At 53.9% G+C, this 16,237-nt stretch overlaps 1 protein-coding gene across 2 annotated transcripts in view; it reads right to left on the bottom strand.

The window, feature by feature from the left end:
* OSBPL10 (oxysterol binding protein like 10) overlaps window positions 1–16,237 on the bottom strand; it is a 784,850-nt gene that overhangs the window by 129,983 nt on the left and 638,630 nt on the right. For both annotated transcript variants that reach the window (XM_078663937.1, XM_078663936.1), the window contains one exon: window positions 1,992–2,147. In XM_078663937.1, the coding sequence (XP_078520063.1) occupies window positions 1,992–2,147 (156 nt within the window). The remainder of the gene's footprint in view (window positions 1–1,991; window positions 2,148–16,237) is intronic.

The following is a 16,237-nucleotide window of genomic DNA, read 5'->3' as shown; positions in this document are numbered from 1 at the left end:
AAGAAGGCCAATTAAAGCAAGCCCTAGGATATTCAAATTGATACAGCACATCAAAGGCTTATAATATACAATGGTAACAGAGGCTAGTTAGCAGAAATATTCACAGAGGTATAATCAAATTCTATGATAAGATTTAAGCTCACTATGTGATTGACATACATCTTATAGAATACGTACCACCCCGTTTTAGGGAGTATTGGGGTGCCCCTACATCTTTAGAACGATTCCCAATGTCAGACCACCAGTACATCTCCTACTAAAACGGTGAAGGTGTCTTTCCGGAGAGAGAAAAGAAATGCATTGCCCCAATACTTTATAGAGGTTTATGAAACAAGTTTCTCTCTTTGAGAAAAAGATGAAAAAGTTATACTTGCTGAAATATATACAACTGTATTCTTTCAACTCCCGGAACAAGCTCAGGGCAAGAGGAGTATTCACACACCTTGTAAAGTTTTGGGTGTATTTTCACAATTACTCTCAGGGATTTTTTTGAATCCCTAAAAATTGACTGGGTGAAAAAATAAAAAAATGTACAGATAAGTGACTAAATAAGTCCCATAATGCATATTATGTGGAATGTCTTTGCATAAGAGGAAAACCGCCTTATATGGAAATGGGTTAGGATAATTTGCGGCTCGCATGACTCATGGGTGGGGGAGGGCGGGTGAGGGGAATCCGCGCAGGTGTTCGCGTGGAGGGGATTAAAAAATAAATTTAAAAAAAATTAACTTACCGGGTTCCATGCCGCCTCCGCTCCTGGCTGGGTCCCGCTGCTGGAACAGGAAGACGGCAGTCTCATTTAAGTCATACACAACGCTGCCATTGGTGCGAGTGGCGCCCAGCCAGGCGCCTGTAGGGAGGCAAATTTCTCTATGTAGGCTGCATGCATGCAGCCTACCTAGAGAAAACCCAGAGGGCCGACCAAACAGTCAGGGCACTCAGAGTGGGCTAGCCACTCCTCCCTGACCCGCCCACCCGGCTGCCCACAACCACGCATACCCTCCCGCCCGCCCCCAACCAGGCATACCCTGCCTTCTGCTTTCTCGCAGCGTGAGAAGCACGAACATAAAATGGTATTTAAAATACCATTTTATGTTTCTGCTTCTCGCACTGCGGGTAAGCAGTGGAGCAACACTCCTTTGCCCTAATGGAGGAGTCGCTGCTGGATATGGATGAAACCAGAAGGGACAGCTTTGTATGTTCAATTGCCTGAGAACTTCAATAAGCACTACTTAAGCAGGTTGGAACCCAACAGGATCATTTTCAAGAGACACTTGGTCAAAAAAGGGAAAACACAGTATTGGAGAAAAAAGAAAATCTGTAAAATCTAATTTTGTTGAACAAATCAGGAGTTTGTGGTTTTTTTTTAATGGCAAAAAGAATGGTGGATCAGCTGACAGATTCAGATGTCAGTGTACTCCGGTCCAGACTGGAAACCAAAACATACCAACTAGCCTCGCTCTGAGGGAATTTGCCACCAGAATAGTGCCACGTGGCCTTTTCAATGGGCAGACCCCTTACCTGCAGGCCACGGGGAGAATCCCAGGGGGGCAGAATGGGTGGATATCCCGGGCTCATATGTTTTTCACCTAAAATTTATGTTGGGTAGGATTTCATTCTTTTTTGAAGACACAAACAGGCCATTTGGTGAGCTGTTGAATACCATTTTAATCTACTGCTCATGCCCACAATGTTGTGGGTGCATCTTATGAACTTATCTTCAATGGATGACAAAATCAATTTGTTGAACAACATCACCATAGCCATCAGGACCGCCACAAGCGTGCTTCACTTCAGGAAACATTTGAAGACATAAAGAACACTACATCATGATGCAGTAAGAGTTCCCAAACCAGCTACCTCTCAAATTACCTGTTGACTCTGTCCTTGCTTTTGACTCGGTAAAGATATCTGCTGCCAATGGCTAGGTTTGTGCTATACAAATACCATATCCAGATGTGCATAGATACATACGTAGCCACTGAACATACCCGCGTAAGGTCCATTCCTAGTTTCAGCTGTGAAATGAGATGAAGAATCACGCTGCGTTGGTCCTCCATGACGCCTATGTCGTCCTCTTCGTTGTCTTCATGATCTGTCATCTCATCTCCAGCATTGATCTGCTCTGGTGGGCCGGACTGCGACAGCTGAAAAAGAAAAGTATTGTGGCATCACCATCGGAATGTGCACGGTGATATCTGGGAGTGCAATGCGAGTTGGTTGACGTCGAGTGATGTCCAAACATCCAGAATTGCCAACGTTCCATGAGATTATCGTCGGGTACATTGGCAAATACAATACAGTTGCAAATATACTGCATTTTGTAAATACTTAGGGGAAGATGTACTCATTTTTTTACATAACGCTACACAGTAACAAAATTTTTGGCTGCATTGCGCAAGGGGGAAAACAGTGCAGAGTCATATCTATTAGCATTGGCCTGCTGCTGTCATCATGCTAAATAAGGCTACCTTACATGGCTCGTCATCTCGCAAAGGTCAGTGTGCTCTATGTAGCATAGCATTTGTACTGGAAGCCTTCCCTTACAGTAACAATTGTTATGTCTAGACAGACATAGAAATAGCCCACGCACCAGATGCAGACTGTACTCTTCTGCACACAAGCAGTATATGGGTTTTTAGGAGAAATTGAAACATTTCTCCTTGATAGCACCTGATTCAAGGAGGCATTACATTTTTGACGCAAAGCCCTCTCTGGCTACCTTTGTAGATCGGGTTTTGTGTCAAAACGAATGAGTGCTGACGCTGATCCACCCAAGCAGCATCCAGCGCACAAGACCTTAGCCCTGGAAAGTAAATTCCCATGGCCCTATCTATGGCCAAGTCACGCAGTCACTGCGTGACAGGGAAAGGGCAGGTATGTGCCGTATGTAAGTCAATACGGTGTATTCCTGCCTTTTCCCCAGTGCTGGCATCATTTTGGCTGCCTAGCGCCAACGCAGACACCCTTGCACCATGCTGCAACGGTGCCTGCTTTGTAAGGAGGATTGTTTTGTGTAGGAAGTGGCACTTTTCTGCAGGACAGCGGAAGGAGCCCCTTTACCTGCTAGTCTAAGGCAGAAGCCTGCCAGGCAGTGGGGAGTGCCAGCAAAGATGTGCCGTACCGGCGGTACTGCAATACCTTTGGAAAGGAGTGTGTCGGTATTTAAATATTGCAGATGCCCAGCAGGGATCAGGGTGTTCTGGGGACCACCTAGGACAGTGGTGGGTTCCCAGCTGTTCGTTGTTATACAGATAAGTGCACTCCTCCGTCTCCTCATGGGAAGAAGTAGCAACCGCAGGAGAAGTTGAGACATTGGGGTCGATTCATAAAGGGCCTCCACACTGGTGGAGGAGGCCCCACAGTTGTGGCATGGGTCCCGCAATGAGTAACTGCAGTACGGAAGTATTAGCATAAGTGCGGGATCTCCGCACTCGTGGTGGGACCTCCACAATGGATAACTGCAGTACGGATGTTGGACACGGCCTCGTGGCGTGGCCCGACCCCGTCCGCAGGGAGGGCCCAGGACGACATCGGCCCTCCATTTACCTACTATCGACCCCCCTGACACGCATCTTCATGAACCATCGGCGCGGGCAGCCTCCCCGGCCACCTACAGCTCTCCCCCTCCCTGGTACCCCGGCGGAACCTGCTCGCCAACGCTGCCAGCCTGGCTCCCTGACCAGGCCACCCCTTCCGGCCCGACTCCATCTTGGGACCCTCACGCCCCGAACACGTGGCCGCAGCCGTCCCGGGGCCGGCTCCAGCGAAGCCCAGACATTGCGGCACCAGGATCCTCCTAGGTGGTAAAGTGGCCACTCGACCAGATCCCGGAGGAGGGGAGTCTCGATGGGCCTTCCACCGCCCCCGGACGCCTGGTATCGATCGCTCTCCAGGCTCCCTGGGCGCGGGCGCCGCCCCCCTGCTGGGTGTCTGGACACCTTCATCCCGGCCCCCTCTGACCCCCGGGCGCGAGGGTCCGGACATCAAAGCCCTCCAGTCCTATATCTGGGCCAGCCCCGGATCAAGAGGGCAGTTGTATCTGGAGTCGAAGCCCTGCTGACCTCGTCGCGGCTGATCCTGATCCGAACTCTTGCACCTGGAACTATCTTCAAGGCCCTGCTGACGCTGTCGCAGCCTGACCAAGCTGAACCACCTTCGAGGCCCTGCTGACGCTGTCGCGGCCTGACCAAGCTAAACCACCTTCGAGGCCCTGCTGACGCTGTCGCGGCCTGACCAAGCTAAACCACCTTCGAGGCCCTGCTGACGCTGTCGCGGCCTGTCCAAGCTGAACTATCCTCGAGGCCCTGCTGACGCCGTCGCGGCCTGACCAAGCTAAACCACCTTCGAGGCCCTGCTGACGCTGTCGCGGCCTGACCAAGCTAAACCACCTTCGAGGCCCCTGCTGACGCTGTCGCGGCCTGTCCAAGCTGAACTATCCTCGAGGCCCTGCTGACGCCGTCGCGGCCTGACCCAGCTGAACTATCTCCGAGGCCCTGCTGACGCTGTCGCGGCCTGAACCCGTGAACTATCCACGCACCAGTGGGTGCCAAGACTGTCCCGCTACCCCCTTTCCCCGAGACCACGACATTACGGATCCCTCGATCCTTGCCGCTACCCTGCCAAGAACTTGCTTTGATTACTTACATAAAGATTCTTGTGAATATCCTTCCTGTGTGGTGTCTATCTGTAAGTAGTGTGATTGCTCTGCTGTTACGATTGTAGGAGAGGAGCCTCGCCAAGGAGGCCTCCCTACGGCGCTCGGCCTATTCCACAGAGAGAGGTGGGACTCGGGGCGGACAGTCAGACACCTTCTGTCTCCCCTGGGGTCGCCTTTCCAACATTGGTGGCAAGCGACGGGATCCGAGCCCACGCAAATCGTACAGCGAGTAACACGTCACTACTGACAGAGACCCACAGCCACGATGACTACTAAGGAAGCCGGAACGACTGCAGAATTCCAGAAAGACCTGTTAGAGGAGTATACCCATAAAGAACTTAAACAATTTTGCAAAGACTTGGGTATCGCTACCACCGGACTAAGCACAAAGGACGATTTCAAAGAAGCGCTGCAAACCTGGGTGGAGACCAGAGAGACCCCACCCCAAACGAACGATGACATTGTCCGAGAAGTACCCGTGAGTACCGTCATAGCCCCCATAGAGGAAAGAACCGCCAACAGGGACCCGGGCCTCTCCCACGAAGACGCCCGGGAGCGAGAGAGGAGTCGGCTCCATGAACTAGAGCTCGCCCGACTCCGGCTGGACGGAGAACTCCAATTAGCAGAAAAGAAAATGGCCCTTGAACAACTGCGATTAGAGGGAGATCTGGAAGAGAGGCGGCGGCAAAGAGAATTGGAAGAAAAAAAACTCGCATACGAACACGAGCGTGGCCTCAAAGAACTCGAAATCAAAGCCAAACTCGAAGAGGCTGGCGCCACGGTAGCCCGGAACCCCCCACCGCCTGCCGACCCAAAGGTCCACATCCCGAAGGATATCGTCAAGGAGTACTACAAGAATGACGATATCCAGCAATGGTTCAAGGCGTACGAAGTTGCCATGACCGCGCACCGCATTCCGCGAAAAGACTGGGGTGCCGGCTTATGGGGGAGATTCGTCAGCGAAGGAAGAGACACCCTGCTGGAGCTGGCCGACGACGTAATGTCCTCCTATGACCACATGAAGGACGCCCTGCTTGTCCGGTATGGCCTCACCCCCGAGATGTACCGGCAGAGATTCAGAGACTGCAAGAAAATCCCCGGTACCACGTGGGTCGAGTACGTGAACTTTTATAGCAGGGCCCTGGAAGGATGGATAAAGGGCAGCAAAGTGTCCACCTACGAGCAGCTGTTCGACCTCATCGTTTGGGAGCACCTCTCCAACAACTGCTTTGTCGAGCTCAGACAGCATCTACTCGACAGCAAGCTAACCGAGCCCCGGAAACTCGCCGTCGAGGCGGATCGATGGGTGAGCACCCGGGTCCCCCGAACACCGATAGGAGAAACCGGTCAGGGCGGCCGGGGGCACCCCCGCCAGCGGGGAGGCGGAGGAGGACAGAACCAGAGCCGAAGCTTCCCGCCGACCTCGGGCCGGGGCCCCCCTCCAGGGTCCCCCCCGAGTAACACTTCGCCGTCCCTGAAGAGGGACCCCCCAGCACGGCCGGGGCCCCACCCGAACATTACTTGCCACAGATGCCAGCGGACCGGTCACTATGCCAGTGACCCCCTCTGCCCCATGAACCAGCGTCCCGGCACCACTGGGCCTCCGACCCGCCAGTTCGCTGCTGCAGCTCTGGGGGAAGAGGGAGAAGAAGACGTAGAGGTCTACGAGGAAGATCAAATCGAGTATGAACCGGCCGCCATGGCCCTAGCCTGCCTGGGCAATAGAGACCTGGTCCCCCAGGCCCCGCTACCGAGCAACACTCGAAAATACCGGCAGTGGGTCCACATCAATGGACGACGGACCGAAGCCCTCCGAGACACGGGAGCCAGTGTGACGGCCGTCCGCTGCCACTTGGTGACCCCCGAACAGATCATCCCGAACGTACGCTGCCCCGTGAGGGCCGCCGACAACTCTGAAACTCTATGCCAGATGGCCCGAATTCCCTTCGAATGGGGGGGGGGTGTCGGGCACCCTCAAGGTGACCGTCCGGGACGACGCCCCCATGGACTGCCTCCTTGGGAACGACCTCGAGAGCTCTCCCTGGGCCCAAGTCGAGCGGAGAGAGCACCTAGGAATGATGGGATTACCAGAGTGGGTCTGTGCGACGACCCGATCTATGGCGGCCCGAGCCCCGGCAGCGACCGAGGCCGCCCCGACCGAAGAGCCGGAGTGGCCCGAGCCACCACCCGCTGCCATCCATGAAGAATGCGACTCCGAGACCAGGCCCTCGGAGCCCGGAAACCACCACGAGCTCAGCGACATCCCCGAACTCGCCCAATGGCGCCAAGAGGGTGGTCCCACCCGAGAACAGTTTCGGCAGGAACAGAAGACCTGCCCTTCCCTCGAGGGGACCCGCCAACAAGCCGCTGCCCAAGCTACCGGGGACACCTCAGGGTCCCACTGGGTCTACTGGGACCACGACCTCCTATATAGTGAACAGAAAATTGCCGAGCTGGGGGCCAGCCGAGTGCTAGTGGTTCCCCTGCGATTCAGAGACTTCCTTTTGAACCTGGCGCACGATGTGCCCCTCGCAGGGCACCTGGGGCAGGACAAAACTTACAGCTGCCTGGTGACCCATTTCTACTGGCCCAAAATGCGCACTGATGTACATAACCACTGCCGCACCTGCCCGACATGCCAAGCCAGCGGAAAGAGCGGGGGAAAGGTGAAGGCCCCGCTCCAACCCTTTCCAGTAGTGACCACCCCCTTCGAGCGAGTGGGAATAGACATTGTGGGGCCCCTGGACCCTCAAACCTCGCAAGGGCATCGCTTCATACTTGTCCTGGTGGACCATGCCACCCGCTATCCTGAGGCCATCCTCCTCAGAACCATCACCGCTCCCGTGGTGGGGCGAGCCTTGATGGGGATCTTCTCCCGAGTAGGATTCCCCCGGGAGGTCGTGAGTGACCGGGGCACAAACTTTATATCTAAGTATATGCGGTCCCTGTGGCAACAGTGCGGGGTCACATACAAGTTCACCACCCCGTATCATCCCCAAGGGAATGGACTTGTGGAGCGGTTCAACCGGACACTCAAGGGAATGATCCAGGGCCTAGAAGAGCCACTACGACGCAAATGGGATGTCCTGCTGCCCTGCCTCCTGTTTGCCTATCGGGAGGTACCACAGAAATCCCTGGGGTTCAGCCCCATTGAACTCTTGTACGGACACCCTGTCCGAGGTCCGCTCAGCCTGGTCAAAGAAGGCTGGGAAACTACCGTCCAAGGCGCACCACCGGATGTCTACCGGTACCTCCTGACCCTCCGAAACCAGACTCGGAAGTTCCGGGCCCTTGCAGAGGCCAACCTGGAGGCCAGTCAGGAGGACATGAAACTCTGGTACGACCAGCACTCCTCCTCCATCGAGTTTGAGCCGGGCCAGCGGGTCTGGGTCATGTCCCCGGTCGAACCATGTGCCCTCCAGGACAAATGGTCGGGGCCCTTCAAGGTGATAGAGCGCAAGAACCCCGTCACTTACCTCGTGGATATGGAGTCTCCCCGGAACCCCCTCCGGGTTCTGCACGCCAACCGGCTCAAACCTCATTTTGCCCGCACAGAACTGAGCCTGCTACTCGCTACTGACGATGGGACCGAAGACGACTCCGAGCCCTTGCCCGACCTCCTAAAGTGCACGGAGAAGGACGGCTCCGTCGAAGGGATCTCTCTCTCCCCCGACCTGACCCCCGCACAGCGCCAAGACTGTCAAGAACTGTTGGGACAATTCACAGATCTGTTCTCCCTCACCCCCGGGGTTACCCAATGGTGTGTCCACGATGTCGACACCGGGGACAGTCAGCCAGTACGACACCGGGCCTACCGGGTCCCCGACCGAGTTCGGGCCTGCATCCAGACGGAAGTCACCAAGATGCTGGCCCTGGGGGTAGTCGAACCCTCCGACAGTCCCTGGGCCAGCCCAGTGGTCCTGGTCCCCAAGGCCGCCGCACCTGGCACCCCGCCAGAACTCCGGTTTTGCGTCGACTACCGGGGGCTGAATGCTGTTACGAGAACCGACGCACATCCCATCCCCCGGGCCGATGAACTGATCGACCGCCTGGGGGCCGCCAAGTACCTCAGTACCTTCGACCTCACCGCCGGGTATTGGCAGATCGGCCTCACCCCTGGCGCCCAGGAGCGCTCCGCCTTCTCCACACCCGACGGCCACTTCCAGTTCAAGGTGATGCCCTTCGGCATGAAAAACGCCCCGGCCACCTTCCAGAGACTAGTAAACAAAGTACTGGCGGGGCTGGAAGAGTTCAGTGCCGCCTACCTGGACGACATTGCGGTCTACAGCCTCCACTGGGCTGAGCACCTGAAACACCTCTGGGAAGTCCTGACAGCCCTCCGCCGGGCCGGGCTAACTGTGAAGGCCAGCAAATGCCAGATAGGCCAAGGGTCCGTGACCTATCTGGGGCACCAAGTGGGGAGCGGCCAAGTGGCTCCCCTCCAACCCAAGATCGACGCCATCCTAGCCTGGGAACCCCCGGTCAACCAAACCACCGTCCGGGCCTTCCTGGGGCTCACGGGGTACTATCGGCGTTTTATCAAGAACTATGGGAGCATTGTGGGGCCCCTCACGGAACTGACCTCGAAGAACCGGCCACAAAAAGTGCAGTGGACACCCGCGTGTCAGGTGGCCTTCGAGACCTTGAAAGCAGCCATGTGTACCGCCCCTGTGCTCCAGGCCCCCGACTACAGCCGAGAGTTTGTGGTCCAGACCGACGCCTCGGAACACGGCATCGGGGCGGTCCTATCGCAAATGGACTCCGCGGGAACTGACCATCCTGTGGCCTTCATCAGCCGGCGGCTGCTGGCCCGAGAACAGCGATGGAGCACCATCGAGAGAGAAGCCTTCGCTGTTGTGTGGGCCCTCAAGAAACTCAGGCCCTACCTCTTCGGCACCCACTTCCGGGTGCAGACTGACCACCGGCCCCTAAGGTGGCTGATGCACATGCGTGGCGAAAATCCCAAACTGCTGCGATGGTCCATCTCCCTCCAAGGCATGGATTTCACTGTGGAGCATCGCCCTGGCAGTGACCACGCCAACGCTGACGGCCTGTCCCGGTTTTTCCGCCTCGACGAAGAGAGCCCCCAGGAAGATGGGTGACTCTCCCCGCCTTCAGCTGGAGGGGATGTGTGTTGGACACGGCCTCGTGGCGTGGCCCGACCCCGTCCGCAGGGAGGGCCCAGGATGACATCGGCCCTCCATTTACCTACTATCGACCCCCCTGACACGCATCTTCACGAACCATCGGCGCGGGCAGCCTCCCCGGCCACCTACAGCTCTCCCCCTCCCTGGCACCCCGGCGGAACCTGCTCGCCAACGCTGCCAGCCTGGCTCCCTGACCAGGCCACCCCTTCCGGCCCGACTCCATCTTGGGACCCTCACGCCCCGAACACGTGGCCGCAGCCGTCCCGGGGCCGGCTCCAGCGAAGCCCAGTCATTGCGGCACCAGGATCCTCCTAGGTGGTAAAGTGGCCACTCGACCAGATCCCGGAGGAGGGGAGTCTCGATGGGCCTTCCACCGCCCCCGGACGCCTGGTATCGATCGCTCTCCAGGCTCCCTGGGCGCGGGCGCCGCCCCCCTGCTGGGTGTCTGGACACCTTCATCCCGGCCCCCTCTGACCCCCGGGCGCGAGGGTCCGGACATCAAAGCCCTCCAGTCCTATATCTGGGCCAGCCCCGGATCAAGAGGGCAGTTGTATCTGGAGTCGAAGCCCTGCTGACCTCGTCGCGGCTGATCCTGATCCGAACTCTTGCACCTGGAACTATCTTCGAGGCCCTGCTGACGCTGTCGCGGCCTGACCAAGCAGAACCACCTTCGAGGCCCTGCTGACGCTGTCGCGGCCTGACCAAGCTAAACCACCTTCGAGGCCCTGCTGACGCTGTCGCGGCCTGACCAAGCTAAACCACCTTCGAGGCCCTGCTGTCGCGGCCTGTCCAAGCTGAACTATCCTCGAGGCCCTGCTGACGCCGTCGCGGCCTGACCAAGCTAAACCACCTTCGAGGCCCTGCTGACGCTGTCGCAGCCTGACCAAGCTAAACCACCTTCGAGGCCCCTGCTGACGCTGTCGCGGCCTGCCCCTGCTGACGCTGTCGCGGCCTGTCCAAGCTGAACTATCCTCGAGGCCCTGCTGACGCCGTCGCGGCCTGACCCAGCTGAACTATCTCCGAGGCCCTGCTGACGCTGTCGCGGCCTGAACCCGTGAACTATCCACGCACCAGTGGGTGCCAAGACTGTCCCGCTACCCCCTTTCCCCGAGACCACGACATTACGGATCCCTCGATCCTTGCCGCTACCCTGCCAAGAACTTGCTTTGATTACTTACATAAAGATTCTTGTGAATATCCTTCCTGTGTGGTGTCTATCTGTAAGTAGTGTGATTGCTCTGCTGTTACGATTGTAGGAGAGGAGCCTCGCCAAGGAGGCCTCCCTACGGCGCTCGGCCTATTCCACAGAGAGAGGTGGGACTCGGGGCGGACAGTCAGACACCTTCTGTCTCCCCTGGGGTCGCCTTTCCAACAACGGATGTCCCACCATGCGTGTGGGTCCTCCGTCATGAGTGCGGGACCCCTGCAATGGGTAACTGCAGCATGGCGGTCCTAGCACAAGTGCTGAACCGCCGCCTTGACTGCTGGGCATCCGTCACGAGTGTGGAGGTCCTTTGTGAATCGGGCCCTTGGTTCCAGGTCATGTGGTGTAGCAGTGGTTTTAGGGTTTCGGGTCTGCTAGCACTCAAACGGTTCAAGGTGCCTCAGAACTCCGTGATCTACTCAGGGTTTAGGCAATTAGTTGTCGAATGTCATCGTTTTGCATGGTATGTACTTTGCACCTAGTTTAGTTGGCAAGGTCCCTTTAGGAGGGGCTGCAATTGTTTTTTCCACCTGCCATTTTATAGATATTTGCAATTATTTACATATCATGTAGGTGTGTGTGTGTGTTTTAAAGTGCTTTCCTTTTTTTAAAGAACACTCACTGGGCAATTGCTAATGGTGTGTTATTTGATGTATTTCTCACTTCTGAGTTTATAGCTCACAGTGCCTCCTAGATTCAGCCTTGCGTTGTTCTGCTTTGCTAGCCTGAGAGTCCAGTCCTAAAAGGAGTACTTTGTCGCAAGTTTGAGGGACCGCAAGACACCAGAGGCAAACGAGCCAAATTGGTGCCCCACTAACTTCTGATTGCCCAGGGATCTCTCCAGTGCTTAATTTCAGCCAGTGGTTTACGGTGCTCGGCACCGGCACTTAATTGCCAACACCGGCACTTATGATAGCTGCCACATGGTGGCACTGTGTGTGTAATTCAAAAATGCGAAGAACAACAGTTGTTTATTAATTAATTCAATATACATTAAAAACAACTAATGCCTGCCATCCAAGCCATTCTTATAGCTTTGGGAGTCTTGAACAGTCAGAATTTTCACACTTGTAGCAGTTTGATGTTTTATTTTGTGCGACACATGCCTTCTGTTCTGTGCTGCTTAAACTGGGAATCTTTCCATTTCTTCCCTGCTTTACATTACCAGCGCCTGAAGATAAATGTAACCGGAAGCAGTGGGCCATGCAGTCTACCAGGACGTTCAACTGAGGGCCCTTTGGACTGCAGCAGGTATGCAGGGGTACTACACGGCTCAACAGTAGACAGCCTGATAACCTGCTGCTACAAGGCACACAGAAGACTAATTGATTAGGAATGTGTGATGGATATAATTTGAGGTTTATATTTTATACAGCTTGGTAACTTACATCATCACTGATTTATTTGTTATTATGGGGAACATTCCAGTTTGCATGCTATATATAAGACTAGCAGAAAATAAACACTATGGTAAACTACCAATGTTTGTGTGTATGTGTTTGTGTCTCTACTGATTCTGATGGGCGTTCTGGTCACAGATCTGGTGGCCATCAGAACTAGGCCAGACCCCGGTCCTGAAATCTAAGATCAAAAACTTACAGGTATGGTTTGACAACAACCTATCTGCCGCAGAACATATATCGGGTTTGGCCGGCACATGCTTTGGCCTACTGAGAATTTTAAGAACATTTTTAGATCTTCTACCTCTGACAGCAAAAAAAACCCATCATACAGGCAGTGTTTATCTCTCGCTTGGATTACTGCAACGTTCTCTGTTTAGGGGGTCACCAAAAATAGTATGAGAATGCTGCAGAGAGCACAGAACGCCGCAGCCGGCTACTACTTTTCATCCCAAGGAGCGCCCCGGTGGGAGCGGCCCTTGTGGAATTACACTGGTTACCGGTGTTGGACAGAGCAACTTTTAAAGCTTTGTGTTTTTGTCATAGAATTTTAAACGAGAAAGGGCCTAGCTTTCTATTACCACTACTTAAGCTTCTTTCTAATTTTCTGCCCTTCTCACCTCTGCTTTCTCGTCACTGCTCTTTTTCTAATTTCTTTACATCATTTTTGTGCCCTGTTTTTACCTTCCTCTTCCCTGTCTTTGTGCCAGTATTTTTAATTGCTTTCACTCAATTTGTTTTGAGCCTTTTGCCTCGTTTAGTGCCCTTGTTTTGTCTTCTATCGTTTTGTGCGTGTTTTTCATTGCTTTTCACCCATTTCTCTCTGCCTTTCTGTCCCATTCTGTGCCCTGTTTTCACTGCTCCCGCCCTTTCTACAGCCCCAGTCTTCCTCCCCCACTGTTCCTTCTCCGCTCCCTGTGCCTTTTTTCCTACTCTGCCACTATTGCCTCCGTTGCCCCTCTCAACCCGCTCACCATCCCCTGCGTTCTTCCTTACTTCCACGGCCTACTTAATGGTGGCTCATTGCGTAAGCTCAGCAGATGCGCCGCTGACACGCTAAAGGTGCGCTGAAGGAGTGCCCATCTGCAACCATCCATGCCCAGCACCAGAAAACCTGGTCCTCCACCGATCCAACACTACGCCCTCCGTGAACCTCCATTCCTTCAACTCTGCCTCCGCTCTCCCCACTACTGCCATGCCACACCACACGGCACAGTAGGTGCTTTTAAGTGTACCTCCTGCCACTTCAACTGCACCACCACATACATCCACTACTCCTACTCCTACACCCACCACACTGACGGAACCCAACATACGCAAACACCCACATACCAACACCCACCTACATTCCAGTTCCCAATACCATGCATGCTCTTGAACACTCGCTCACTCAAAAAACACACCACAACATCCTGGGACCGCTCGAAGATGCCATACTGGACCTCCTTCAGTTTCTATTTTCCACTGAAACATGACTAATGACAGTATCAACACCAGACATCACTGTGGCCATCCCCACCGGTTACAAGATCGTCAAGCAAGACCGACAACACAGACCCAGAGGAGGTATTCAAGAACTCCATCACCTGCACCACCAACACAGAAACAGGAATCGACTACTCTAACATTTCAACTTCAAACTGCAAAACATGGCCAATGTCCCGCTGAGTGGAACCCTAGTCTACCCACCTCCAGGACCCCAAGCCAACTTCACCCATAACTTCCCAGAATTTGTCGCCCCACTAATCATCAATTCAACCTCCTAGATCCCCATAGGGAGGCCTCAACTTTAACCTGGAAGACCTGACTCACTCAAACTCAATCACAATCCTGGAAAGCCTTGGACTCACCCAATATGTCTCAGCCCTTACCCATGCCACCGGGCCCATTATAGAACCCCGTTTTCCCCTCATTCAACGGGGTTGAAATCAACACATCCACTTCCGCAACCCGGACTGACCACGCTATCAACAGTTTCTCAATCAACATTCCCGCCACCATAACAGGCCCCTCATCATATCTGGGGCTGTGAAGCCTTCTGTCCTCCACAAAAACAACAAGAGCTCACAGGCCAGCCCTGCAACATCAACAACTTTAACAACTAGATCACCACCTGCACAAAGTCTTTAACCCTTGGAAACGAAGCAAGAACTTGAATGCAGGCCAGCTGGTACACGTATGTACTTAGGATTACCGAACAGCACTGCAAGCAACTGGAATAGAGGTTGCGATGGAGCCAAGAACAATCAGACTAGGAAGTATTCAAATCCAACCAGAGAGGCTAATACCAGCAAATAGGGGAAATCAAAGGGAAGGCCCTAGCCGAATCGATCGACAATAGCTCCAAAAGTAGCAAGTACATTTTCATAGGACTTCAAACACCAGCAGCAACAATTAGAAACATCACCTTAACGCAAGAACTGTGCAACAACCTCTCAGACTTCTTCTGCAACTCACAAACGTTCGACCAATCTCTCTCCTGCCTTGCCCAGGCATGGTCCTAGAAAAAGCATCAACAGACGCCTCACTGACCACCTCGCCAAGTAACAGCTCCTTGATGCCATGCAATCAAGCTTCAGACCAAGCCACAAAACAGACATATAGCCTTCGTCGTGGAAAAAGATGACATCTAGATGGTCATCAACAGAGGAGAACTGCAACCCACATCATACTCAACCTTTCTACAGCCTTTGACACAGTCCTCCATCCCATCCTGATCAGAAGACTGTATATAGTCACATCCAAGGACCTACCCTCCAATGGATTAGCACCTTTCTTGTGAGAAGGCCTCAAACAGTCAACATGCCACCATACTCCTGAAAAGCCTGTAAACTCATTGCGGAGTCCTGCAGGGTTCCTCACTCAGCCCAACCCTCTTCCACATCTATATAATGCAGCTGGCAGACATCAACCACACACAACATCAACATACTCACCTATGCCGATGACACACAACTGATATTGTTTCTCTCGTACAAAACCCCCAACCCCGGGTACAACTCGTGCATGACCAAAGTGGTCAACTGCCTCAAACTCAACACAGACATGACCGAAGTTGGGGTCTTCGGAAAAGAGGCCTCGCAATGGGACTGTTGGACCTCAGACCCACTCTCTTGCTCATCCCCAGTACTCTAGAGAGAAACCTCTGAATCATTACCGGCAGCAAGCTGGACATGGTTGCCCAGGTCAGCACCATCGCTGTGGTCTGCTTCTACACAGGAGGATGCTGAAAAAGGTTTTCAAGTGACAACCCAGCAAGACCAGGAAAACTGGCACCCAAGCCCTCATCACCAGCAGACTGGACTACAGGAGCACCCTCTATGCGATAATCACTAACCAACTCACACAAAACTCCAGATCGTTCAGAATGCATTAACCAGACTCATCCTCAACTTTCCACAAGAGTCTCACTTCACGCCACACCATAGGGAACTACACTAGCTCCCTATAAATAAGTGTGCATAGTTCAAGTACTATACTCACACAAAGAACTACACAACCCACTTCTAGCCAACCTGAAGAGTTGAGTGCTATTCTACCAAATAACCAGGCACCTCTGCACAGCAAATCTATCACTAGCACATGTGCCACACATACACAAAAGCAGATTAGCAGGTTTTGCCTTCTCCTACATTGCTCCTAAAGCATGGAACAACCTCCCACAAAACACTGGAGCCTCCTCGTTGCTTCTCAAATTCCGCAAGAAGCTGAAGCCTGGCTCTTGCAGTAAGGCTGTTGAAGACTGTCCGCAGACCTGCAAAGCACCAGGATAACCTCATGGGTGATATGGCACATAATTTACCCGCATAACACAACAGAACAGAAG

This window comes from Lissotriton helveticus, chromosome 10, assembly GCF_964261635.1.
Source record: "Lissotriton helveticus chromosome 10, aLisHel1.1, whole genome shotgun sequence".
Classification (NCBI taxonomy): domain Eukaryota; kingdom Metazoa; phylum Chordata; class Amphibia; order Caudata; family Salamandridae; genus Lissotriton; species Lissotriton helveticus.
This window is presented reverse-complemented; position numbering and strand designations above follow the sequence as displayed.